General features: G+C 43.1%; 1 protein-coding gene across 4 annotated transcripts in view; it reads right to left on the bottom strand.

Moving 5' to 3' along the window:
* Positions 1–26,842, bottom strand: part of STARD13 (StAR related lipid transfer domain containing 13) — a 305,534-nt gene that overhangs the window by 33,313 nt on the left and 245,379 nt on the right. For all 4 annotated transcript variants that reach the window (XM_066582869.1, XM_066582888.1, XM_066582879.1 and 1 more), the window contains 2 exons: positions 13,730–13,801; positions 9,966–10,047 (listed from right to left, as the gene is read on the bottom strand). In XM_066582869.1, coding sequence (XP_066438966.1) covers positions 9,966–10,047; positions 13,730–13,801 — 154 coding nt within the window. The remainder of the gene's footprint in view (positions 1–9,965; positions 10,048–13,729; positions 13,802–26,842) is intronic.

The raw sequence follows: 26,842 nt of genomic DNA, 5'->3' as shown, positions 1-26,842 counted from the left end.
GTCAGTTTATACAGAGCTGTATACCTTTATAGTAAAAATAGAGCTTATGAACAGCAGCTAAAACTGTGTCATTCACTTCTGGTTTGTGTCTTCCACTCAAGGGAGGGAGATTTATCGTATGCAGTTTTTTGTTTTTGAAAAATTTGGCGCATGTTAGGCCACTTTCACACATACCGCTTTTCACCGCGATTAGCATGGCGTTCGGAACGAAGTACAACACTCCCATTGATTTTAAAGGGGCTTCTCGGATGTCACGATTTAAATGGCTATTTAGCCTAATGAGTTCCAAATGTGTTCTTTTTTCATAGAATTGCACAGTGATTCACACACCCCCTCGTGTGCTGCATGCACATTTGTGCACCACCCAAAGACTCTATTTTTTTGTACACGTGAGAAATGTGTGGGCAAAATTGGAAAATATGTACAAACCCATTGACATCAATGGGTTCTATTTCTGCTTATTATGTGCATAAATTTTACACGTGACAAATAAGCACGCAAATTTGCCCATGTAAAGGAGCCCTAGTAGTGGACATTTCTGTTGCAGTTTTTCCATTTGTACACAGCCTAACAGGATATTCTGAAGACTGACATGGCAAATGTCAGTAGTAAGATCCCCACCAATCAGACTTTTATCACCTCTCCTATGGATAGGTGATAAAAGTCAATCTTAGCAATAACCTTTCATGCACCTGTCAGGCAGGTAGATGTGATTCCACCTTGCCACACCCTGGTTTGACTTTTAGTTATCTGTGAGATACAGTCTCTGCTGTATGTCCCCCAAGCTGCTACTCGCACAGTAATGTGGCAGCTAATGCTGCACTGGACTGAGTCGCTGTACCTGAAAGTCTGAACAGGGGGCGTGGCAGGAATGAATTGAGGCTTGCAAGAGAGGCCAAAAGCAATAAAAAAGGATTTTGGGGGCATGTCAAAAGCAAAAGAAAAAGTCAAAGATGCTATTGGATGCTTACAGGATGAAAATGGTGAATTGGTTAAAAATTATGTTGAGAAGGCCAAACGTTTAATTTCCTATTTTGTAACTGCTTTCTCTCAGAAAGTAGATGGAACATCAACTGATGTTCCCTGTGCTATTGAGGGAATAAAAGAATGTAGGCTATCTATAAGCAGAGAGATGGTGAGGGAACACATAGCTAACTTAAATGAATTCAAGTCTCAAGGTTCAGATTAATTACATCCTTGGATACTAAAGGAAGTAGCGGAAGTAATTGCTGAAGGGAAGAAGGTGGATCCAGGAAACTACAGGCCTGTGAGCCTGACTTCTATATCAGGAAAGATCTTTGAATAAATTATTAAACAGCATGTATGCAAGTACTTGGATAAAAATGGAGTAATTAACCAGAGCCAGCATGGGTTTGTAACAAACAAGTCATGCCAGACAAATCTAATTTCTTTCTATGACAGAATCACCGACTGGGTTGATCAGGAATATGCGCTGGATATAGTATATCTTGACTTTAGTGAAGCATTTGACAAACTATCTTATACCATACTTATTGAAAAAATGACCAAATGTAGGATTGACAAGACAACTGTTAGGTGGATTCACAACTGGCTGAGTGGCATACTCAAAGAGTGGTCATAAATGGCTGCACATCCAAGTGGAAGAATGTATCAGGTGCGGTACCACAAGGCTCTGTCCTAGGCCCAGTGTTGTTCCACATTTTTATAAATGATCTGAAAGAGGGAATTGATGGGAAACTGGCGACACAAAGCTAGGAGGGATAGCTAACACTAGGGAAGAGAGGGAGAGTATTCAAAAAGATCTAGAAAAGTTTAAATAGTGGGCGGCAACTAACAGAATGGTATTTAATAAGGAAAAATACAAAGTCGTACATCTGGGCAAGAAAAATGAAAAACGCACTTACAAGAATGGGAGGAATTCGGCTAATCAGCAGTACATGTGAAAAAGACTTTGGTATACTAATAGATCATAGACTGAACAAGAGACAACAATGTGATGCAGCAGCCAAAAAGGCAAACACAATTCTGGGATGTATTAAGAGAAGAGTAGAGTCTACATCATGTGACGTAATTATCCCCCTCTATTCTTCCTTAGTCAGACCTTATCTGGAATACTGTGTCCAGTTCTGGGCACCCCACTTTAAAACAGACATCGACAAACTGGAGCAAGTTCAGAGAACAGTTACCAAGATAGTGAGCGGTCTGCAAATCATGTCCTATGAGGAACGATTAAAGGATCTGGGAATGTTTCGCTTGCAAAAAACAAGGCTGAGAGAAGACTTAATAGCTGTCTACAAATATCTGAAGGGCTGTCACAGTGCAGAGCGATCAGCCTTATTCTTATTTGCACAAGGAAAGACTAGAAGCAATGGGATGAAACTGAAAGGGAGGATACACAAATTAGATATTACAAAAAACTTTCTGGCAGTGAGAGTGATCAATGAGTGGAACAAGTTACCATGGGAGGTGGTGAGTTCTCCTTCAATGGAAGTGTTCAAACAGAGGGTGGACAGACTTCTTTCTGGGATGATTTAGTGAATCCTTCACTGAGCAGGGGGTTGGACCAGATGACCCTGGAGGCCCCTTCCAACTCTACCATTCTATGATTCTATTAAGACAGGCTATAGTTAGGGCTGGTAATGCAGGTGCCATAAGGAGGCCCAGGCTGAAGGTCAGGGCAGTTAGCAGACAATAATGAAGTGCAGAGTACAGAGCCGAGGTCAGGGAGCACAGAAGTTAGAAAAGTCAAAGTCAGGCAAGGGTCAGAATCAGAATAAACACAACCAGGCGCTTTGTCACAAATTGCAGTAGAAGACTAACTGCTCAGCTATCAACCCTTAGGAATGGATGCCTGAGAGCAGTTTGGAGGGCAACACATTATTGGAGCGTGCACTGGTCGGTTAGGCGTGGGGTCGAGAGTGCATGTGAACCCTATGGGCAGAAGGAGGGGGATGTACCGCTGGCCATCGATCAACTTTATTCCCTATGAAACATCAGTTTGCTCGTTCATCAGCTCATCAACAGAGTATTAAGATAGGTTGATGATCAGGCAAATAAATGTTTGGTTGATCATTCGTGTAAAAGAGCCCTAATCCATTTAAGGGCTGGAAGTTCTGCCTATGGACCAGAGCTTTAAGAAAATAAAGGACCTCCTCGCTCAACTGGCCTGAAGGTCCAACAGCAAACTACATCATTTGGAGATGACTTTGGAGCCCATCACTTGTTCTTTAGGTTTACTTCTTATGGAATGATTTCCAAATGACTTATTAGATCATAATGATGATATGTGCTGTGTGTACAATGATGACAAAGATAACAATGGTAATAAAAGTAGACATGTACATGTATAGAAGGTCAGTCCCCATAACCATTCTTCTGGAGGACCTAGGGAACCCCAGTCTGACACTGGGGAGGGGGCTCTGTCTGTCTGCCACCTGTGAGCCCTGCTATTCCTTTCACTATGGCTGACTGTTTTATACTAACAACCTGGGGTCTAATAAAGACCCCAAAGGCTGTCCAGTAATAATGTCTGTCAGATGCCTTTTATATACACAGGAAGTGATGTAATGTCATATAGAAATATCACATTACATAAGAGCTAAAAATGTTTCTTAGTACAATTCTTCAAAAATGTGTTTTTTAAATAATTTAATGAATTTAACATTAACCAAAAAATAACAGCTTAAAGCAAAAAAAACAAACAAAAAAGATTTACGTACTTTATCTTAAATAAATGATTTTAATTAATTAAAAGTGGGCTAATAGTAAAACAATGAACATATTTGGTATCTATTGTGCATTCCATAGAAGAGGTGATCTGTTTCCATGACAATGAGCAGTAAACAACCAGGAAACCGAGGAATCAATATCTGCAATATCTGGAGAATGGAGCATTTTGGAGATAAGCATCTTATGGGTAAGTACATTGTTTTGCGATTTTGAACACACTAAAACAGGATTCCTGAGATGGGAATACCCCTTTAAGGGTTTAAAAAATAAAATACACTCCCTTGTGTGATCCCCTGTTGGGCCAGCACTGATGCTTCAGTCGTTGCCGCCAAGTTTTGTTGACACAACTACAGTGGTGACTTGCCTCTGTATACACTTGACCTCTGCAGGCAATCACTGGCCTCATATTGGCTGCAGCATGTAGACAAAGCCTGTTGAAGAGCATCCTAATTACAGTGCTGGACCAGACGAGTAAGTATAACATATAACTTCTTGTCCCCCCAAAAGATGTTAATCAAATGTTATCCTACAGCTGGGACCCTCATTCATCAGTTGTCATGTGTGGGGGAATCAGGCGGTAAGTGTTAAATTCTCCTACAATGCCACCAAAAGGTATATGAAGCACTGCAGTACAGTTCTACATTGAAAAATCCTGCATTATAAACACCTACTCAGAAATAGGTTCGTCCATCTCTTTGGACAATCACAGCTTTCAGACAGGGGTATAGATTCTACAAGGTGGTGAACATCCTCCATACATAACTCAACCCATGCCCACAGTAGCACCTTCATCAGTTGGTGCACATTTTGCAGATAAGTGGTAGCAGACTCCACAGCCCTTTCCAGCATATCCTAAACATGTTCAATGGGGTTACAGTCTGGTAAATTTGGAAGCAAAGGCAGTGTGGAGAATTTATTGTCATGTTCCTCCAACCACTCCCTAGTGATCCAAGCCTGATGACACAAAGGATTGCCCTGTTGAAAGATGGCACTATGGTCAGGGAAGACTTCCTGAAGATATGGGTGAAGATGGTCAGCTAACAGGTCCCTGTAGTGTTCACCATTCAAAGACTGTGGTATAATGACCAATGGTCCTAGGCAATGTCAGGAAAATACTCCTCAGACCATGACACCAATACCACCAGCCTGTTGAGCTTCAATGGTGCACCCATGTGATATGGCTTCCTGCTGTTTACACCAGATGTGGACCGGGCCATCCATATTGTTCAGCAGGAAACTGGACTGGTCACTCCAGATAACCTTTGACCATGTGTCCAAGGTTCATTGACATCTGTCCTGGAACCATACAAGGCATTGTTAGCAATGATGCTGGGTCATCAGGGGCACCCTCGTTGGTCTTCAGGTATTGAACCCAGTGGACACAAGGTATGTTGCACAGTCATTGTGGAAATTTGTTTAACTTTCCCGCTGTTCACTGTAGTATATCATTGCGGAGATACGAGTTGTGCCACCCAATGTTCACCTCTCGGATCAACCACATATAGCCTGCTGCTGTGTGATTTTCTATTGTATGTCTGTCCGTGGTTCTCGGTATACTCTTGATACCGTGGTTCAGGAACAGCTAACAAGTGCCACTGTTTCAGAACTACTGGCACCATACCTCCAGGCACCAACAATCTGCCAATGGTTAAAGTCACTCAATTTATTTACCCATGACTACAAAATGCTACCTTCTACTGCACAAAGGAGAGGTCAGCACATTATCTGGAAGCAAATTGTGATGCAGCCATCACGTAGTACCATGTAATGGATCACAAGATGTCATGTACCAGCAGTTCCTAATGCAGTGATCGTTCAGTGTACATTGTTTGTAGTTGGTGCCTGTATTGTGTTGCATATGGTGCTTATTGTGCCAAAATGTCATACTGGTGTACTCATTAGAGGCATGCCAGTATTGGTAAATGCGGTATGTTTAAAGAGGTTGTTTGAACTTTTACTTTTGATGACCTATCCTCAGTGTGGAGAGTGCTAGTAGTAGATAGCACTGTCCATATTGCAACATCCCAATTGGTACTGCAGGCACACCTCCCAATGAACTCATCTGCTTTCAACGCTGTCCATATTTAGAACAGTGCTGGAAATCAGTTGATCAGCGAGGATCTTGAGTAGCGGACCCTCACCAATCAACCACTGATGACCTGCTCAGAGGATAGGTCATCAACAGTAAAAGTCCGGACAACTCCGTTAATGCCAGGAGTGGTGTGTATAGATATCAGAGGTGACTCGTTACTGTAACATTCTGGGGTCTTTATATGTGGGGCCCAATAGCAAAAATCAAACTAAATTAGGCCCCACATTGTGGTGCCAGCTTTTGCCACCCATGGGTCAGCTCCTTGCCCTCTTTTTTGCCAACAAAGCAGTTCCTCTATAGAGGGGTTCCTGCACAGACAATCTCCACTCAATAGCATAAGGTATGGGACCAACCACGATTCTATCCCCTCTCTCCAAAGACTTCATAGCAGCTGCATGATCAGCTTATAAGGTATGCCCATGGTCTTCGGTCAAAAAATGACCTTTGAGGGCAGCATCCACATTGAATCTGCATATTTGTTTGAATTTCACCAAATCAATACATCATGTGCAAATCTTAAAAACTTGGTGAATTGGTTTCCTCAATTCTAGATGCAACCATGTGCTAATGGACTCAATACTAAAAAACAATACTATCACTTTATGTCATTAAGTATGATATCACACGGAAAAGCTTTTTGACAGCTGGAGATTGCTCTCCCATTCAGCTCAATGAACCAGGCAGACATCAGATTTATGGTGCCAAAAGTAAATGACCCACTTATCCACATCAACACTGCAATGACTGGTAAGATATCACCAGACAGTACAGGCCAGAAAGGCATGATCCCTATCAACGTCTGGACAATGAATGACAAAGAAGTCTTGTGGATTGCTAATGTCCTAGTCAATGGCAATAGAAATGCTTATCCCATCACTTTACAACAGAGAATATGGTCACTTGCAGCCACCGCACAACCATTTATCTTGTGAATGTGTACACCTATCTATACATAAGCACAACATAATGCAGTTATACTGAGGTAACTGGATTCTGGAATCTGCAAACTGTATCATGATTGCTAATTAAGGCCTTACTTCATACAAGAGAAGCACTTATCCCTAAACTAGTAAGTGAGGTCAGACGCACAGGTATGAGCTACCAAAAAAAGGAATGGCACTTCCCTTAAAGATATCAGGAATATAAAGACATAACGTAGACGATCAGCACATATTCATGGGTGAAAATCACTCAATAGCGGGTCATGTGGCTCTGGTATGAAAAGTACTAATTATGGTGTTAGAAACCACTTCCACCTAAGAATCTCCTACATCAAATAATCTTCATGATAGGATTTGATCCTTGGTGTTAAAAAACAGTTGACTGTATACGGTCAAAATTACACCTCCTCGAAAGGAGTTGTTATCTGGCTTTTGCAAATTATGTCTAAAGGCATAACTATTGATAATGGTGACACCGGACTCTCCTCTAATATATATGGATGCCATTCAACTTCCCTCTGACAAATGATGTTGGGGGAAAGAACGATTGGAGGCATAGAATATTCAATGCTGGTCCTTTTACTTCTAAGGAAATAAACTGGCACCAGTGCTGTGTGGCAATGACTTACCTCCCTAAACACATGAATACTGAGCCAATTATTCGTCCGACAGCTTTTGAAGATGGATGGGCACCTTAAAGAAGTATTCCCATCTCATACTTTTATGGTATATCAAAAGGATATGCCACAGAAGTGTTGTACAATACAAGAAAGGTAAAAAAAGGAATTATAGAACTTCCTGACATGAGATCTACGTCACTCAATGCAGCCGGGTATCCAGCACCCGACTTGTGACCCTGCTGTTACGCACGTGACCATGCTTATCGCGCGTGGTCTTGCGGAATTGAAAAAACTACCTTGCTTCTAAACAGGACCTGGCTTGGCTTACTGAGGACAAACCTGGATATAGAGGAGTCCTACTTCCACATAGGACTCCTCTGCTAAGTAAGTTCCATTACCCTTAAGGGATCTTCATTTGACTTTTTAATTACCCAAATTGCAATAGTAGAGTGTTTTTTTTAACCTTTCTTGTATTTCTACCTGCGGGCTTTCCGCGAGACGCTCTCCCTATGGACTGGGAATTCCGTTATTTGGAATATATTCTTGAAGGCCACCTTGGACTGACTGTGTGGACGTCTGTCATCGGACGGGTGGTCCACACCAGGTAAGTCATCTTTTGTTTGCTGGAAACTTACCATCAATAATTTATATTGTCTATTTGATTGGAGCGCTTGACGCTGATTCTCTATTATAGAAGTGTTGTAGGCACAGGACACAACCTATGGGACCCGCACCTATCTTCTGCTCTGGCTCCAACTGCTTTCCAGCCAGGGAAGATCGAGATTATAGAAAGAGGTCAGTGGACTTTGCTTTGTTATTTCCATAATTCCCTTTGTGCTATGCTCTTTCTGTAACTTAAATTAATTTCTGTGGGAGTTACGAAAACAGCATAGCTCGGCAAGGTTTGGCTAATTTCATCAGCTTGACCACTAGCGGTCACTTTATATTCAGTGGTTTTCAGCCAAGATGGGAGCACTCCTTTAGGGCTGGATTTACACGTTTTTAATGCAACCCATTTTAGTGTTCATATTACAGTTGCAGATCCTTCCTCTTTTTCCAGAAACTGGGCCAGTCTTGTGTATAGGCTCAGCCCTATCTGTTTAAATAGGTTATCTCATTACTCATGATATTAAGTTATTACCAAATTATTAGTGTACAACCACTGGGATTCCCACCAATCCCAAGTAGTTGGGATAATGGAGCATTTGAACTCAACTGTCTCCAGCGATCCAATTTAAATGAATTGAGTGGTGTTGTGCATGAGCGACTGCCACTGCATTCATTTCAGGACGCTCCGCACAACTGTTCTTGGGGTCAATAGGGGTCCCAGTAGTTTGTCCCTGAAAATCAGTTAGTTATTCCCTAAGCTGTGGATAGGGGATAAATTATTAGTGTGGGACAAGGCCTTTAAATGGCAATGAGCTGCAATTTTAGGTATAACCCACGCACAAATGTAGCTGTTTCTAAGGTAAAAACAAGGCAGATCCAGTTTTGCTGCAATTCCGGCAATTAATGCAACAATCTGAAGAGATCATCTGTTTATGATGGATGCACAACCTTATCTAGTCCGAGAGCCACACTATTATACTGAACCACTACCAAGGGCTGCAATAAAATATTAGGTGGTAATACCATTTGAAATTTGCAACCAAATATGGCTGATAGTGTATGAGTCCTGAAATTGGAAACTACATCTATAGGAAGAATGTAGATGCCCTCCTCTCTACGATCAGCACTCTGGAGAGGAGGCCATGCATGTGGCTATGTGCCTCTCGCTCTATTATGGATCATGTGTTTTGTGGCAACATTCTAGCATTTCTCGAAACCCATAGACTACAATGGATAGAGCCACATGCATAGTCATCTAACTCTCATATAAGCCTTTCTGGACTGCTAAGTAGGGGTCCATAGGCCCCACTCTCCTGACATCAGGCAGAACCATTGATGGCAACACTGTGCACCATTAGTACCTGCCAGTCCCTGCTCCTGAGCTGTGTGTCAATTCTCTCAGCAAATAAGGAAGATGGAACAATTCCATCTTACCACAATATTTGCATATTACCCAGAGGAGCATTCATGGCCTTATAAGTCTCCTCAGTCAACTTCTAGGTGCTCTCCTCAAGGAGGGACAATACCCCTCCTGACTCACTTTTCTCTGACATAGAACTACATGTGGCAGCCACACACAGACAAGTGATTTTGTATCCAGATGTTCGAAAGTTGCACAGAATGGCATTGTAGGCCACATATGGCTACTGGGAATCTGCCAGCTGGTACATGGTGTCCAAACTGCCGGCATCATGCTATAGAGCAGGAGGAGTTGAGCAAATTGATATATATTTTTATGGGGAAAGATTGAGTAGAACTTGTATTCTATTCATTTATATCTTTGCACATTCTGAGCTGAACAGTCCAATGGACAGTCCTATCAGTAATTCACAGCCTTTTCCGTATATGCAGTCATACACAGATAGCTGCCAATCACTGATAGGACCGCCCATTGGACTGTTCAGCTCCTTCTGCTCTATAACATGACGCCTGCAATTTGGACAGCATGTTTGAGCTGGCAGATTCCCTTTAATAAAAGAGAAAAGAAATTACCTGCAAAGTGGTTCTACATGGTCTCTGTCAAGGAAATCATGATCACGTTTCACAGACGCAATATCAATTGGGAATTGAGAATCTGAAATGACAAATTGTATAGTGACGTCACATAATAAGCTGCCCGAAACATAACTGCAAGTGGTAGAAAAATGTAGCACTATGAGAAATGAAGACAATTTTATGTTGTGTAGATACTTATCAAGTATTATTATTATCTTCTAGGGTAGCATACATGCTAAATACAGAGGAGCCTAAGGGCCCTTTTACATTGAATGATTGTCATCGTATTTAAGCGAATTTGAACGAATCATTTAGTGTAAACACGGCCAACGATTAAATGACGAATGATAATTAGTTCACTTCTCCTTCGTTGTTCATTTTTAATCCACACATCGTTGTGTGTGAACAGCGATCGTTTAGTCCTTCATAATCACTGGTACAGTGAATGTGAATGACTGAACAATATGCAAATGCAATTGCAAATTATTTTCTGCCTGTATAAACGGACTGTACGAGCGAACTCTGTCATCATTGGCTCATTCGCTCATGCAATCGATTTATCACTCCATGTAAAACAAGTGAAGTATATCTAGAAGTGAGATATCCCCATATCGTGCATGACCTGTTGGGGAAATGAGAAAATCCCAAACAATTGAGTTCTTGCACATGCTAGCACTGAGCATACCTTCCACTACTTTCCCCAGGTTAGGTTATCAGATTGGTGGAGGTCCATCACTCAGGATCCCTGCCAAACAGCTGATTCTCTAGCCCGTTATCAATGCAATGGAGCCAGACGTCTGCATTCGTAGTCAGAGCCAAAGGTGTAAAAAAAGGCCTTCTATTACACTACTATCTGTGACAGCAAGGTGGAGGCGGAAGTGTGAAGGCCCATTTACATGTAACGATAATCACTCAAAATTCGTTCAAAAGAACGAATTTGAGTGATAATCGTTCAGTGTGAAAGCAAAAAAAAAATCACTCACTTGTCGTCCGCGGTTGTGTAAGTGGACTTTCCAATTGGCTTAAAAAACCTTGTTTGCTCGCTGGCTTCTCATCCTGTGTAAATGCTCCCCGCTCAGCACTTCCCATAGGAGGTGAAGCACTGAGCGAGAAGCGGACAGGGGGCCCGTGAGCCCGCGGCAAGTCTTTCAGTTCAAATGCTCTGCATGAGCGCTGGTGACCTTAGTAGTGATGTCAGCGCTCGTGCAGTTGTTTAAAAGACTGTCGGCCTGTAAAAAAGGAGTATAAGGTAACGTTCACACAATGGGATAGAATATTCTCAGGATAGTTCATCAATAGCTCATTGCTTGGGTTCTTCAGCCTTGGATTTTCACAAATCAGCTGATTGCTGTACAGTGGCTCAGTGTGGTAGGTACTGCAGGACATGAATGGGTCTCAGCCTGCAATACTACTAGGAGCCACAGCACAGGGCGGTCTGCTTCCGGCAATAAAGCAGCTCCATACATTAGAACATCGGATCCCAGGTGATGGATCTCCACACATCATCTACTGATGGCTTTTACTGAGGAATACTCAATCAGTCTTAAAAGTGGAACAACCCCTTCAAGATGCTCATACAGTATACAAAGCTCGGCCAAACTTACTGATTTTGGTGGAATTGGGGCCTTCTGACTCTTCTCCGAAGGCAAATATTGTGGCACAGAAGTGGATTTCAACATATCTACTTCTTCTCTCTCACATGACAGACGCATGCTTGGTTGAGTGGTTCATGCATGTTCAGCTACATAACAGGAATTTTATCTATACGGCCACCTTTATATCTATTATATTGCAGCCTGTTGGTTTATCTCCTGAGAAAGAATATGATGGTGAGGTCCAGTGTAATGCAGTGTAATGCAGTGTTTTCCCAGTGTTATTTTTTTAATTCAGTGTATGTTATTTTGTATTATGTCTCCTTAAAGAGACTATCAGCTACTTTGAGCCCAAGAAGCTAAGCTTATGGGCTCAAAGTAGCTGACCCACTGAGTCAATGGATGTAAGTTTTATACTTACCTTCCCCGCCCTTCCCTAGGTGTCATCTCTGAGCGGTACGTTACTTAGAATTGGAGGACAACTTAACACATCACTCAGTGCACTGCAGCAGCTGGTCGCAGCACAGACACCGAGGAAACGGTAATAGATTCCCTTTAAAATAGGTCGGAGGCAGTTGCATACATAGAACTAATGGGGCCCCATAACAAAAACTTAAATGGGCCCTGCAATATGGCATCCAGTTTTGACAACTAGGACGGCAGAACCTGGTATTTGTTTCTTGTTTTTTGCCCATTAAAGTGACCCTGCTGGGCCAATTCTCCACCTCTTTAAAGGAAGTTCTCACTAACCAGTAGAAAAAGTGTTGATGCAATCAGAGCCGAGGCCCCCCTCTTTCCAAGGGTCCCATTGCATTCGCATGGTCTGCCTCTATAATACATATGCCCCTGGTCGGAGGTCGAAATCTCAGAAACTGGACCAAGAAAATGAGCCATTGTTGTATTGATGGCGCAGTTTAGTGCTACGCAAGACAGGGCTAAGACATGGAAAGCCAGGCTCAAACCGATGCACCTAGAAGGGGCAGTGAAGGTGCACTGTCCCGAGTGCTATGATAAGAACCAATGAAGAGAAGGATCTGGGATATTTATGCAGTTTCGGAAAGTGAAATGGCATCTGTTCCCACCGGTTCTTGAAACCACCTGCTAACCAACATCTACATTGCTCTTGGTTGTTGATGATCTGCTACCATTTGAATAAGAGTTGAAACCAAGTGACAATCCTGTGACTAGGCGTGGTTTTAAAATCTTCCACTATCACAGTGCCATTGGGTCTAGACATCAGGGGACTCAGCACCAGGCAGGAGAGAACCCGATCCGGCATCTAAAGAGCCGGAGATTTGTGTAAACCCATCTAGCCAGATCCACAACAGCTTATTCCCGAATTCAGTATGGTAAGTGAAGGCCCCGAACCTGCTTCACTAGAGTTAGCATGATCAAACTGCTTTAAGGTACCTTTACATAGGACAACTGTCGAGTGTATAAGCGCAAGCACCCAATAGTTGTCCTAACTATGCTTCACACAGTAGCGATAGTCATTCAGTAAATGGAGGTGGAGCGCGCTGCAGATCTCTTCTGATTGTCTGCCTTCATTCACTGCAAACAGGTAGTTCTTCATAGATGGAACAACTGTTGACACTGAGCGAGAAGTCGCTTGCTAGTTGCTTCGTTTCAGTAGTGAGTACTCTACAATTTCTCGCTCAATCTAATCTTCGCTGGTGGTGGCTATGTGCACATGGTACGATTATCACGAAAAACGCTGTTTCCAGCGTTTGTTTGTGCGATAATCGCCCATGTAAAAGAACCTTTAGCTGACCAGCATCAACCTTATTGAATAAAACTCAATTAGCAACACAAAATTAAAACTGATTTGTAAGTTAATCAGACACGTTTGCAGTCTGCGGCCCTTCCCCTCATGCCGCTCATAGCCCAGAAGGTTTATCCTGCAGACACAGGTTGGGGCAGCTTAATTATTTTTGGTTATTATATAAATATTATTGCTGAGTGCACGCCGTTACTACTGTATCAAGGGCTGGGTGGTCCTGATGAATGGGATCCGCTGTTCTCAGGCTGCCTATGTTTTTAGTGGCTGGCATAATTATGGTTTAAAAGCTCATAAAAATCAGCTTTCCCGGGGTGTAAAGTGCAATGGAACAGAATGATGTCACAGATAAAAAGCACAGCAAATTCCATCAAAAGGCCCGGTGGTGTTACCTTCATAAAGCTGAGCATATTGAGGAAATCCAGCCGCCCGTAACCACTCGCATGCTTCTTTTGCTTCTAGTTCTGAAAAATAGAAAGAACATCAAGTAAATGTATCGCCTGGACGTTCATGCTTTATGGATTATAGAACTTCATAAATCATTTGTGATCATCACATTTAGGGAAGGCACTAGAATTATTGCTGTAAAAGGAAAATACGTCCCGCATTCCTAACAGAGATGCTGCAGTACGAGGACAGGTTAACACTACACCGCACTACTGAAAAAAGTTTTTGTATTTTTCTTTTCTTTACAACGGCTCCAAATACATTAGAAAGTGCTGAAATTTTGCAATTGAAAAATAAAACAAAAAGCCCCAAATATTTCAGCAGGAAAGTGTTTATAAAGGTTGTTCAAGAATTAAAAACACCCAGACAAATGAAAATAGTAAAAAATAGAAAAAACTATACTTCCCTGTTGAATGCCCCCTCCAGGTCCAGTGCTGCCTTTCTGGTCCCCTTTGCTCCGGCTCAGCAAGTTGCGATGCTGTCAACATGTCAACTTGGCTGTCCCTACTGCTTACTCTCAATATCAATCAAGTCCGACATCAGCCACTGAGAGTGAGCGGTGGGGACCACCAGCTTGACACACTGACCTAAGAAGAGCAATGGGGACAGAGCCAGCAGGGCCGCGGCTGCCGAGCCATGCAGTCAGCCCCGCTGATCTAATCCCATGACAGGTCCTTTTTAAGGCTCTGCCCACACGTATGTTAGTTATTTTCATGAGGTTTTAGCTGCTACTGTCAATCTGAATAGTGTAGCATGCTGCAGTATTGTACCCATAAATAAGCAAAAAAAACAAAATCCCCGATGAAGCCTAACTAACCTGTTGTAATTGAATGAAGAAAAAATGTATCACAGGGAAGTTTCATGCAAATTTTGCAATGGCTTTTGCTGCAGTTTGACCATGGATTACACCGCTATACACTGAAGGGGTGAAATCTGCAATAAATCTATGACATTACTGACATGCCGCAGGTTTGAAAATCCATAGCATGATCAATTTTCTGCTACATGTAGAAAGGGTTTTGAAAGCCCTGAAATGTGCCTAGGTATGGAACTTGCATTACAAATTCACAGCAAATCTGGAACGTCTGAACTCACCCTAAGGCCGTATTTACATGGGTGAGTGCAATATCGGGCCAAGAAACTTGGATCAATATTGTACTCTTTTTCCATGCATCGCATTGCTAAACATACAATTTTCGTAGTGTTTTTCTCTCGCGTGAAAATCAAGTTTCAAAAGTACATAAAGAAGAATAGCGTTACACTCTCATGAAACTGGTATTTACATGCTATTGTGATCGGATTTGCTTATGATCTCATAAGGAATAATGAACAATTCTTGAATAGAATTGCCCAAAAATTAGACATGCTGTGATTTTCCTATCTCACAGTATCGCCGCGAGGTAAAAAAAAAATCACCGTTTTAACTTAATGGGCCCTTTTCACGTGTGATGTCTGTGCATCTCGAAATGCATAGAAATCACACATAAAGAATCGCCCATGTAAATAAATTCAGCGAAACGTATTTTCACTATGAACCAGTCTTTTTTGTGTGCATATAAGCGCATTTTACTGTACTTTTGTGCTCACAGGGCATGTTCATTTGTGGGCGGCAGTCGAACATGACGCAATTTAAATGGCTATTTAGACTAATGATTTACTGATGTGTTCTTTTTCCCTTGTAATTACGCTGTTTTTCATGCATCTGCCTGCGTATTGCGCACTCCCATAGGCTTCTATTAGGACCTTTGGTGTGCAAATGTGCACAAAAGTAAAGCATGCTGTGTTTGCTTGCCCCCAAAAAATGATTGATAATGAACCGTTCGATTCTCTGCGTATGGCATGTGCAAATTTTGCTCATGCAAATACTCCCATATGAAGCGGCTCACAAAAAGAACACTGATGTAAAAGAAGCCCGATGAAGTATCAGACTGCATGGTGAGAACTAGGAATGTTCTCAGGTAAGTTAGACTCGCTGCGGGATTCCGGAACATGCCGACGTAACCTGCTGCTATTTACATTTCTGGGATCAGTTAAATCACCCTTAATACAGGATATTCTCCTGGCAAACAACACCTTTCCTCTAGTTCACAGTGGAAATCCGTAGTAAATTCTACCAGCAGCGAACCTTTCTACTAGCAGGAAAAGCACGTTAATTATGTCATACACATGCTCGGCATACAGCGCCATTTCATCACGCCTTTTAACGGAATGCATAATGCTTAATGCAGCTGCCATGGACTGGAGGGTGTGATTAGGCTAGGAAAGGGGTGGCAACTTGCAGAAAAGAGGTGGAGAGTAAGTAGTGTGAGGAGTGGAGATAGGGAGAGGGGAAGAGGAAGAGTTAGAGCCAGGAAGTTGAGCGGAAGTCACCCACCCACCCTCTCGAAAGAGGAGTGCAGGAAGATTCTTGTCGGAGTCGTGGAGCAGAGGATGCGGAGATTTTGGAAGTCGTCACAGCTGTAGGTGTAGGCAGAAATTTCTTTCTATGTCAGCAATTGTGGTAGGAGAAGGGTGGTTCATCAAGCCCTAGTTATATCGAGGCTTTCTGATACATTTCGGACTCAAGGAAAATCAGGGTTTTCAGGCATAGAAAGTGTTAAAGTTTTTATAGGACTTTAAAGTTGTTTGGAATTTAATAAAGCTGTGGCCTACCCTACTTAAAAAGGCAAATTCATGTGAAGTTTTCCATTTAGGATAGGAAGGGTTGAAAACAGAGTGAGTACCTCTAGTCTTAAATGACAGAGGCTCTGAATAGAACCTTCAGCACTGATGTGAACGAAACCTAAGGTCAGTTTCACATTAGCATATTACGGCCATATTTATGGGTCTGTATGACGGCCAAGTGTCCCAGCCAGACCCCAGGTTTAGTGACCCAAACTCAGAACATCATAGGGATCTAGGACGTTCTGAGAGCTGGTCACTAGACCAGCGGGTCGGACCGGGACACTTGGCCATAATACAGATGCATAAATGCAGCCACAATGTGTGCGGGGGACTGAATATTGTTTTTGGTACTTCATTTTGAAATTGTAGCATTTTGTGGGCTGAAATATATTCTGCAGAATGTAGCCTATACATTTCCAGCATTAGCATTCACTGCTAATAATAAGCCAAGATGAGCAATGATCATGAGGAACCAGTAACTGATGTCACATGTAGAGGGTCATAAACTTCTGACTCTTGTGCTATTGACATGTGGAGATCTATATATAGGAATTTACCCGTCCCTATTATCCTACTTCCATCCTGGACACAGATAGACTGTAATAGGTCTTTTCGTTGGTTCTAATTATTTCTTAAAGGGAATCAATCAGTTACTTTGAGCCTGTAAGCCAAGCTTATGGGCTCAAAGTAGCTGACATTTTGCATGAGAGTTTCATACTTACCTTTCCCCCTTTGCAGCGCTCCAACCAGCTGCTGAATGCATTGAGTGGCACGGTAAGTAGTCCGCTCAATGCATTAAGTGGTGTGTTTGAACACTGACAAGGAGGAATGGTGGGGAGGGGAAGTATAAAACTTACATGCCCGGACTCAACAAATCAGCTACTTCGAGCCCATAAATTTAGTTTATAGGGCTCAAAGTAGCTGACAGTCTCTTTAAACAAGCAAAAAGGAACAAGCCTTATAAACCAGTAGCTACCTATTATATGGCAATGGTTGCTATGGAAAGCACAATGCCAGCGTCCACGAGATTTAAATCGCGGCATACTGCGATTGCCACGATTCTCCACAGTGAGCCTATCAATCAGATAGGCTCATCTTGGAGACCTGTCAGCGCTCCCCCCTTCTCCCCCGTGTCGGAATATCGGTAGCAATATTCCGCCACGGCCGTGGACAGGGCCTAAGTCCTAGAAACCCCCTTTAAGTGTAAATTTAAAAAGTTTGCTACATTTATACATCAAATCTCATCCGCTAATGCTCACCTAACTGACCACTCCACTGTTAGAGCGTGATCCGTGGGTGATTAATCGCTTGCAGATCATTGCCCGTGGACAGGCAGCCTTAGGGTAGCATTACACAGGCCAATAGTCGCTCAAGTGATCACTTGAAAGAGCGTCTATAGATAATTGTTGTCCCATGGGATCCAACAGGGCAAGTGACCTAAAATGACTCAATTGTCACAGTTGCTTCATTTTTAGCTCACCTAAAAACCAAAATGACTGTCAGCCCGTGTAAACAGGTGGTCGTTCATCTAGAATGAGTGCCTATATACTCTGAATGAAGGGGGTCGGCCAGAAGAGATCTCCGGCATGCTCCGTCTCCATTCAATGAGCGATTATCACTCCTGTGTGAAAGCACAAGAGCAATAATCGTTGGGATAGCTGTTGGGCGCATAAAGCCACTCTTATATACAGATGTATTAAATGTTAAGTTGACATTTAACCCATTATAAGTTAACTGCAATGTACTACCATGCTGTAAATCGAGTTATCACAATATGCCAGTCATGTTAACGATTGTTGCATTTGTACTTATGGCCTATCTTTAGGAAAGGTCATCAATATCAGTTCAGTGGAGGTCCATCTCCCAGCTGTTTCAAGGGGTTACAGCACTCGAGAAAGCACTGCTGCCTCTTCCTCGGCTTGTGACATTATGATAATTGATCACATAGCTTTTCTATAGCTCAGTCCCATTCAAATAAATGGGATTGAGCTGCAGTACCAGACACCCCCCACCGATCTAGGATAGGACCTGAATACATAAATAAAGGAAATCCGCTTTAACAGAACAAAAGCCATCGAAAAAAGTCAAGTCAAAGTTTACAGCAACTGTACATGGGAGTGTAAGTGACCTCATGGCAATGCATAATTATCTTTGAAGATTATTCTTCGGCTATTTGGAGGCCAGTGAGGAAATCAGGAAATACAAGAAGCAGATGAAGAGTATGAATCTTACAGTAGGGTTCCTGCTAGATAAAAGAGTTGAGAGCCTTCTTCGAGGAAGGCCAAACTGGAGCTGAGATAAAAAATAACGGTAGTGTCAATGAGTTTGGTAGCCACTTGAGTCATGAAAAGAATATTATAAGGATGTTGTGTAAGTGGTAACAGCTGGACTTAGCGATGTTCTGGAAATGACGAATGAAAAAGACTGGTAGCCAATGGTTACACCAAGGTAGCAAGCATACGAGGTACAGTAGAAACAATCATAGTACCGCGTACACAAATCTTAAAGTTTTGTTCATGGATGTAATATAATTTAAAGTGTTAAATCTGAGGCAAATCTGCGTCACAATCTTTACCAAATGGTGGATTTTGGTATGTATCAAATTCTTTTACGTTCGAACGTACTCTTAGGGTGGTTTTGTATGGGACCAGTGTCGTTCGAATAATTGCTCGATAGAGCGAGTGTAAGTGACAGTTGTTCCATGGAAACACGACCACCAACCAGGTGACAAGAGAGAATTTGTCCACTAGTCACTTTGTTTCAGCTCCGTTATAGTCACTGGCCGATTAATTATCGTCTAATGTAAACAAGTAGTCATTGTCTTTCAACCACTAGCCATCAACTGTGCAGGGAGGTAAGCACCTGTGTGGCTTGCACCTCCTACTGAACGCTTTTTGGCTCTTTTAGAACATTGTGCCCTCTCACTTAATGCTCATTGGTTCCCAAAAACACATAAATACGTATGAGGGATCTTCGACTGAACAATCACTGCTGGTCTTTGAAAGAACACTTGCTGCAACGGTCTCTGGCTGCTTTTGGTCCACTGAGACTTGAAGACTGATTGCAGTCTTGACAACCAGAGAGCATTCATTGGGGACGGATCAAAATGTCAAAAATACGCCGGCCAAAGATCCTCATGCCCCCTTACTAGTCGACGAATTATATTTCGACTTGCATAAATGCTCCAAACAATTTGTTTAGCAATTAAGAAATTGAACAAGTGAACAATCGCTCTGTGTACACGCACACAAACAGTTGTTTTTATGTTCTAGCGACTATTTTGACCAACTATTTAGATGATAGCTGTTCTATATAAAGCCACCCTTAGGTGAGTGGATTAGCTTAAGGGCTCCTTCACAGGAGCGTAGGCAGAAATGCGCACACTTCAGCACAATGTATTTGCGCTATGAACGAGGTTGATGTGTGCGCGTATAGGCAGCTTGTAATGTACCTTTTGCGCATGCAATGCTTGTTCCCTTGCGTGCAGCATGTGAACATGTCCTGATTTAAAAGGCTTTTTAGTCTAATGAAGTCCAGATTTGTACTTTTTGCAGCAGAACTGCACAGTGTATCTGCAAGTGCATTGAGCACACATTTGCTCACTCCCCATAGACTTCTATGGGGAACTTTGCTGTGCAAATGCTCAAAAAAATAGAGCATGTACTATTCTTTTGCAAGAGAACTGTGAAAGAACTCATTGAAATTAATGGGTTCTTTTCTCTGCGGATTGTGCGTGCAAATACATTTGCATGAAGGAGCCCTCATAGTGAGGTCTTCCATGTCTATTGCAAGCTGTTGGGGGTAATATGTAGTATCCTGGAAGGTACTACAGCCTCCCTCCATACATGCTACTATGTCATGGGTTTAAGAAAGATCTCACGTTTTCCTTCCCCAGTATAAACAATGAATAAATGTTCATGGGAATGTAAAATGTCTCCAAAAAAACTATATTTCTACTTAGAGGTAATTTTTTTAAGAAGTACAGTAGGAGACGTGAACATAAGACACAGCACTATCTCTCCAGTATAAACATAGTTTTAACTGAGACCTTTGAGTTTTGACTAAACGCATTAACAATAGTTAGTGGAGCTAATCTGAGCGATCCTTTTTTGGCCCATTGTTTTTGCTGGAAAGACTCAGTGCCAGCTCATTAGTCTTTATTTACTTAGACAGCAGTTGAATGCCTTGGCCACTGTGACACTGTAACATGTGAGAGTACATACAGTTCTTGTTAACCAATATAGTACGCTGCAGATAGCTATAAAGAAAACACATCTGCACCCAAGGTAAGTATGCTGCGGTCAGTAGAAATGTCCCAGCTATCTGATGGACACTGATGGTTTATATTCTATATCAACTTACTATAAAGGTCAAAAGAATTTCTGGCAGGTTAAGAAGGCTGCTAGAGGTGGGGCAATAAAAGGTGCAGTCCGGCCACTATGCCTTAAGGGATTCTGCAACCTAAGATAAAAAGTTAGCAAAACTATAATAACTGTGAGTACAGCTCCCAACTTTCAAATGTGGAAAGAGGGAAAAAAACTGAAAATTTTTACACAGTTAAGCCACACTTCTAAGGCCGGCTGTCCGCGGGTGATACGGGAGCCGCCGCCAAATTTCCGCCAGTCAGCCCTATCTAATAGATAGGATGACCGCGGAGAATCGGGGCAATTCGCAGCATGCTGCGAATTGCCCGCCGCGAGCGGAGAATCACAATGATTCTCTGCTCGTAGACAGGTGCCAGCGCTTTCCATAGCGTGGACAGGGGGCCTAACTCTTCCTTAGGCTTTATTCACACGAGTGTATATCGGCCGCCGTTTTCATGGCCGGCCGAAATGCGCTACCATCTGATGCATTGGATTCCAATGCATCAGACCAGACAGGCCATTTTCTGCCATGTAAAAGCACCTGGCAAGCCAAGATAGCATATTTCAGCTGAGCGCTTTTACGCCGGCCAGGAAAGATAGTTCAGGAACTATCTTCCTGTCTGGAATACGTCAGACGCTGCATAGACTCCTATGAAAGCCTATGACAGCTCTCGGAGAAGAGAGATGGGAGGCAGTTTAGCAGCGTGACTGCTAAACTCCCTCCCCCTTCTCTCCTCCTCTCCGCCCCTTACCAGATGTTTGCATTGGGAGGTGGCGGGACGGGGCAGGAGCAGGTTGCTAAGCTCCCGCCCCATCCCGCACCCTCCCATTGCTGGCTACCGACAAGGGGCGGATAGGGGACAGGAGCTTAGCGCACTAAGGGGCGGAAAAGGGTAAGCTAAACTGTCTCTCCCCGCTCTATGGTGATCCAGGCTCGGCATATATCCACCGGGCCGTCTGAACGGGCGCACAAACGGTAGATTAATGTGCTCATTCACACGGGTTTACAGCGCCGGCAGGCGCACGTAAAAACGCCTACCCTCATGTGAAAGAGCCCTCTGGTCCGTTTAGACCTGCAATTTCTCGTTTGTTTCTTTATACAGACAGATACATCATTGGGTCCTTCAGAATCGTTTAGCCTCACATTCGCTGTATAAATGATTGAGAATGACTGAACGATCCGTATTTAAACCGAACGATTAATGAATGAGCCGATGATTTTTATGCCTGCATAAAATGAATGATGAGTGCAAAGCGAACGATTTATCATTCGGTGTTCGATCGTTGGCTGAGTTTATTTTGAATAATTATCGTTCATTTTCACTCGTTTAAACAATTTTTTTAATGATAAATGTTCATGAAAAGGGGCCTCAATCCCTGTCCATATATAAATAAATAAATCTTGTTATTTGTATAGTGCCAACTAATTCCGTAGCGCTTTCAGGCAATTTAATACCCCCACCAAGCTGGGTACTCATTTTACTGACCTCAGAAGGATAGAAGGCTGAGTCAACCTTGAGCCGGCTACCTAGTCTCCTTTGTGCCTCCTTTCAGTAAAATTGTCCTCTATTGTGTGGTGTCTTCCCCTCCTCCCCCTGGGTAGTCGGGTGGTGGTGTCTGGAGTTGAGATGAGGGGCATGTCAGTGCGGGGGGCACCTCTCCATACTGCTCTGGTGATGATGACTGTAAGTATGAAAATAACTGGTGGACCAGCGAGCTGACAGCTCAGTCCTCGACCATAATGTTCAACTATATTTACATCCTGAGGATGCAGCTGAAGTTAGGACATCTGATATTGTCTGGTGGGATCTAGAATGGTTGGGAAGCATGCTCTAAGGGCCTATGTGCAACACAAAGCTACGTGCATAGACCCAGCAACCCTTGTACTCAGGCACACAAAAGTATATCATAGGTCTAATGCAGGCTGTGAGTCCCATATTACAGACCAATGCAACAATGATCAATAACATGGTGCATGGACGAAGCCTCATGGATACTGTGCATTTGGTAAATAATGTCACCGAGGCTTGGTACCTCTGCAGCCCCTAGCACTATGCCCTTTATTTATATCCCACATCTAATTATTGATGATCTATCCTCAGTATAGGTCATCAATAGCAGATCAGTGGGGGTCCACCACCCAGGACTCTTGGCAATTCAGCAGTTTCCCTGGGCGGCTCTCACAGTGTTCATAGAGCCACTTTTGGCTGGAAGCGGATCACTACATACATTCGGCAGTGGGCTAAGTTGGTATTGCAGACTGAAACCAACCTGGGCTACTTATCAATGTGCAAGATTTTTTCTATTCACTAGCAGAAAGCAGGGTACTTGAGAATTGTGAAGCAGTAAGGCCACATGTGGGATCCTGTAGTGGAATTCGACCCTGTGCCCAGCTGGTGACTACTGAATACCTGTCCGCAGTCTTCTTTATCTGTACTGAGAATGTGCCGGACAGCAGACATGCCCAATACAGATTATGCCACGTCGTCGCTAGGCAATGACGCTGATCGCGAGACATTTCCGCAATGGAAGCCGTCCGCACGGAATCCACCTCAAAAGAGAGCATGCTGAGATTTATTCCCCGTGAACGGAAAATCGCTATTGATTTTTGCTTGTGGGTAGGAAAAACATTGTTTTACCATAGCATGCTACTAGCAGTATTTGCTGCGGAATCCAAATGCGGATGCCTGCTCTGGATTCCGCAATGCAAATCCGGCCATGTGCAGGCGGCCTAAAACACAAACTATCTTAGAAAGTCGGTGAGCTTGGTAACAATGAATGAGCTTTACTTACATAGATCTTTATAACCTCAATAGGCTGGAGTCAAACATGCAAGTTTGGAATAATCCAGCAGCAGCAGAAGTCCTTCCTTTATATTCCCCATATTCTTTGAATCCATGTCTGTTTTTAGGTAAAAAAACTGCATAACTGTAGTTATGAATACGGTACTACATATATGATTCCAGCCTATAACAGCAGTAGAGTACAACGGAGTCAGTTTGAGACATAACACCCACAATGATTTCTGTCAATCACGAGGAAGTCAAATGAAAGATATGACAAAATAGGATTGCAAAACTGTTTGATAGGAAATGACCACCCAAAATATAGTCTCATGTGTCTGTAGCTCATTCCAGATGTTCTGCAAAATAATTACTTTGGCATTTCTGTTTATAGGGTTGCACATATTAGTTTTAGTAAGTGCATTGAGTCATTCTGTTAGCAAAGCAGCAGCAAAGTTCCTAAATTCTGCCTTATGAAGTATAGACTTGTTTTGCTAATAACAAATAATAGAGGTGGACATATCCGTAATCTATATTACCAGATGAAATCCAGGAATGTGTTTATAATTTACAGCATGCCCTGTTCATCTCATTTTTTGACACTTTTTCACTAATAGTTGACTTCACTGCAAAAAATGGAAAACTAATGTAAAAGTTACCATATGATCTCCCTTGTAATATATAGTAGCACAACACAGCTTTTCATGGCTTTTGGACTGAGCTAGAATAGACCTGTCACGAAGGTCCAGGAGGTCTCCATGATATCTCTGTATGCCCCAAATTTACATATCAAGGAATGCAAAAGTTTTTTCAGTCAGAAGCTGGTCGAATCTGATAAACAAAATTGTTAAATGCTTTATGAGACTCCGTACATATGGAGGCATTCTCCAATAGCAGCCTTGCTTCAAGAGGAAAATGTCTCCATACAGAAGTCACATGGCTTCATATTAAGAACTCTATATAGAAACTTTTTTGGCTGAACTGTTCATAACTTTTTTCATGAAAAACACTTTCAACCAGGTACGTAACTATAGGGGATGCGGTTGCACCTGGCCCCAGGAGCCTTAGGGGGCCCATAAGGCCTCTCTTCTCCATATAGTACCGCATACCCTAAACAAACTCCTCTATACGCTGCCTGATAACATGCTCCCTGACCTATTGACTGCAATCCCTGCTAGCTGTCATAAACCGCTCCTGCAGTCATACCAATTCTGCCGTCACACGGCCAAACATCTGACCATTGTTTGTGTATAGAATCCCTCACTCTCCACCCCGCCATACCGTGCACATCTCCAGCCCTTTACCTTCTGTATCCCCCCATTACTTGTAGTATGTAAGCTCGTTGGAGCAGGACCCTTCCCTATTGTTTCCACCAACTGATTACGATTGTAACCGTGGTTCTGTAATTTTTTGTACTTTTGTCTTTCTGTATTCCCCCTGTCTATGTAAGCGCTGCGGAATATGTTGGCGCTATACAAATAAAGATTATTATTATTATTATATAGTAAGTGTCATGTCTGTGCGACACTTACTATATGGAGAAGGGTGACGCAGGGTGACGTTCACAATGTTCACAACCACTGCAGTTGAATATACCATGCACTGTAGAAGGAAGTCTGGCCCTAACCTAGTGGGGAGGGAGGGGTGAAGGGTCCTTGCCTAGAAGCGGAGTAATCACTGGGCGCTGACGGTCCGTAGAGAGACCCCTAGAGAGATGAACTGAACAGCAAAGCAAAACAGGAATGAAAATAGAAATACAACTGAAAAGTAAACTGCAGCAATTTATCTGGACGTAGCAGTATACCCAACACAGAGGAACTCCAAACTCCAATACTCCTCTATGGAGCTGAATAAGCAGCAATGAGCACAAGGAGGGTGAGAATATAAAGCTTCTCCAGACCTGAGGACTAGCACAGCAATTAGAGAAGCCCACCTCTAACCTTCTCCCAGACATGACTAATCCAGCATGCATCACGCAGCAAAGAGAGACAGCACCAGCAGTCTCTGCCCATGGAGCATTATCCCTTGCCCTGCATAACAAGGCGACAAGTCTTGGCCTGCGTCGAGGCCACCATGCCATGACGCTGTCGTGACCAACAAGCCGTGACAGTAAGCCCAGTACTATGAATAAAGCATTATAGTTGGGGGCCCTGTAACAGATTGTTCAATGGGGCCCAGAAGCTTCAAGTTATGCCTCTGTTTTCAACTGTATATAAAACTCAGAGATCATATCAGCAATGAGAAGATCATATGAAGAACAGGGCTGGAAATCCTTAAGCAAGCTGTGATACATAGATAAAGTAGATTCCTAAAGTCCCATTTACACGGGACGAGTGTTGGGCAAATGATGCTCGACACTCGTCCCTGCAAGTACCCGCTCATGGGCTTTTGCACAGGAAGTGAGTATCGTTGCTTCACAGCGAGATTTCTCTCCTCACGTTCCCTCTCCCCTCTCCATTGCCTTAACGTAGCGGGCGTTCAGTACTGAACGGCTGCTGTTTACACTAAACAATCATCATTCAGGATTTTAAGCTGCATAAAATCCTAGATGAAGAGTCTAAGGCCTCATGTCCACGGGGAAAATCAGATCCGCTGCAGATTCTACATGTAGAATCTGCAGCGGGTCCCTCCTGCCCCGCGAACATGAGCGCTAAAAATAAGAATTTAAAAGCATTTACCTATCCGTAGCGGTCGGCGAAGCTCTGCTCTTCCTCACGGCCGGATCTTCTTTTTCGGCCGGCGGATGGATTTCTTACGCCGGCGGCACATCGCCGGCACGTCGTCGACGTGCCGCGCGCATGCGCCGGGCACATCCGCCGAGCCGAAGCAAGGGAGATGCGGCCGTGAGGAAGAGAAGAGCTTCGCGGTCCGCTGCGGTGAGTAAATGCTTTAAATTGCTATTTTAGGTCTCCCGCGGATCCGGACGGCTTCCATAGGCTTCAATAGAAGCCCGCGGGAGCCGACCCCGCGGGAGACCCGCACGAAAATGGAGCATGGTCCAGATTTTTTCATGCTCCATTTTTTTTTTAATGCCTTTTATTGACGATCCGCGGGTATTTATCTACCCGCGGGTGGTCAATGCATCCCTATGGGGTGCGGATCCGCGCGCGGGAGATCCGCTGCGGATCCTAAATCATATTTTGCCCGTGGACATGAGCCCTAAAGCTACTCATTGTTTTCATCAAATAGAAAGTCTCAGCAAAGTTATTTCTTTATAAGGCCAAATGCCCATGGATGGATTATCACT

The sequence above is a fragment of the Eleutherodactylus coqui genome, chromosome 1, assembly GCF_035609145.1.
Source record: "Eleutherodactylus coqui strain aEleCoq1 chromosome 1, aEleCoq1.hap1, whole genome shotgun sequence".
NCBI lineage: Eukaryota > Metazoa > Chordata > Amphibia > Anura > Eleutherodactylidae > Eleutherodactylus > Eleutherodactylus coqui.
This window is presented reverse-complemented; position numbering and strand designations above follow the sequence as displayed.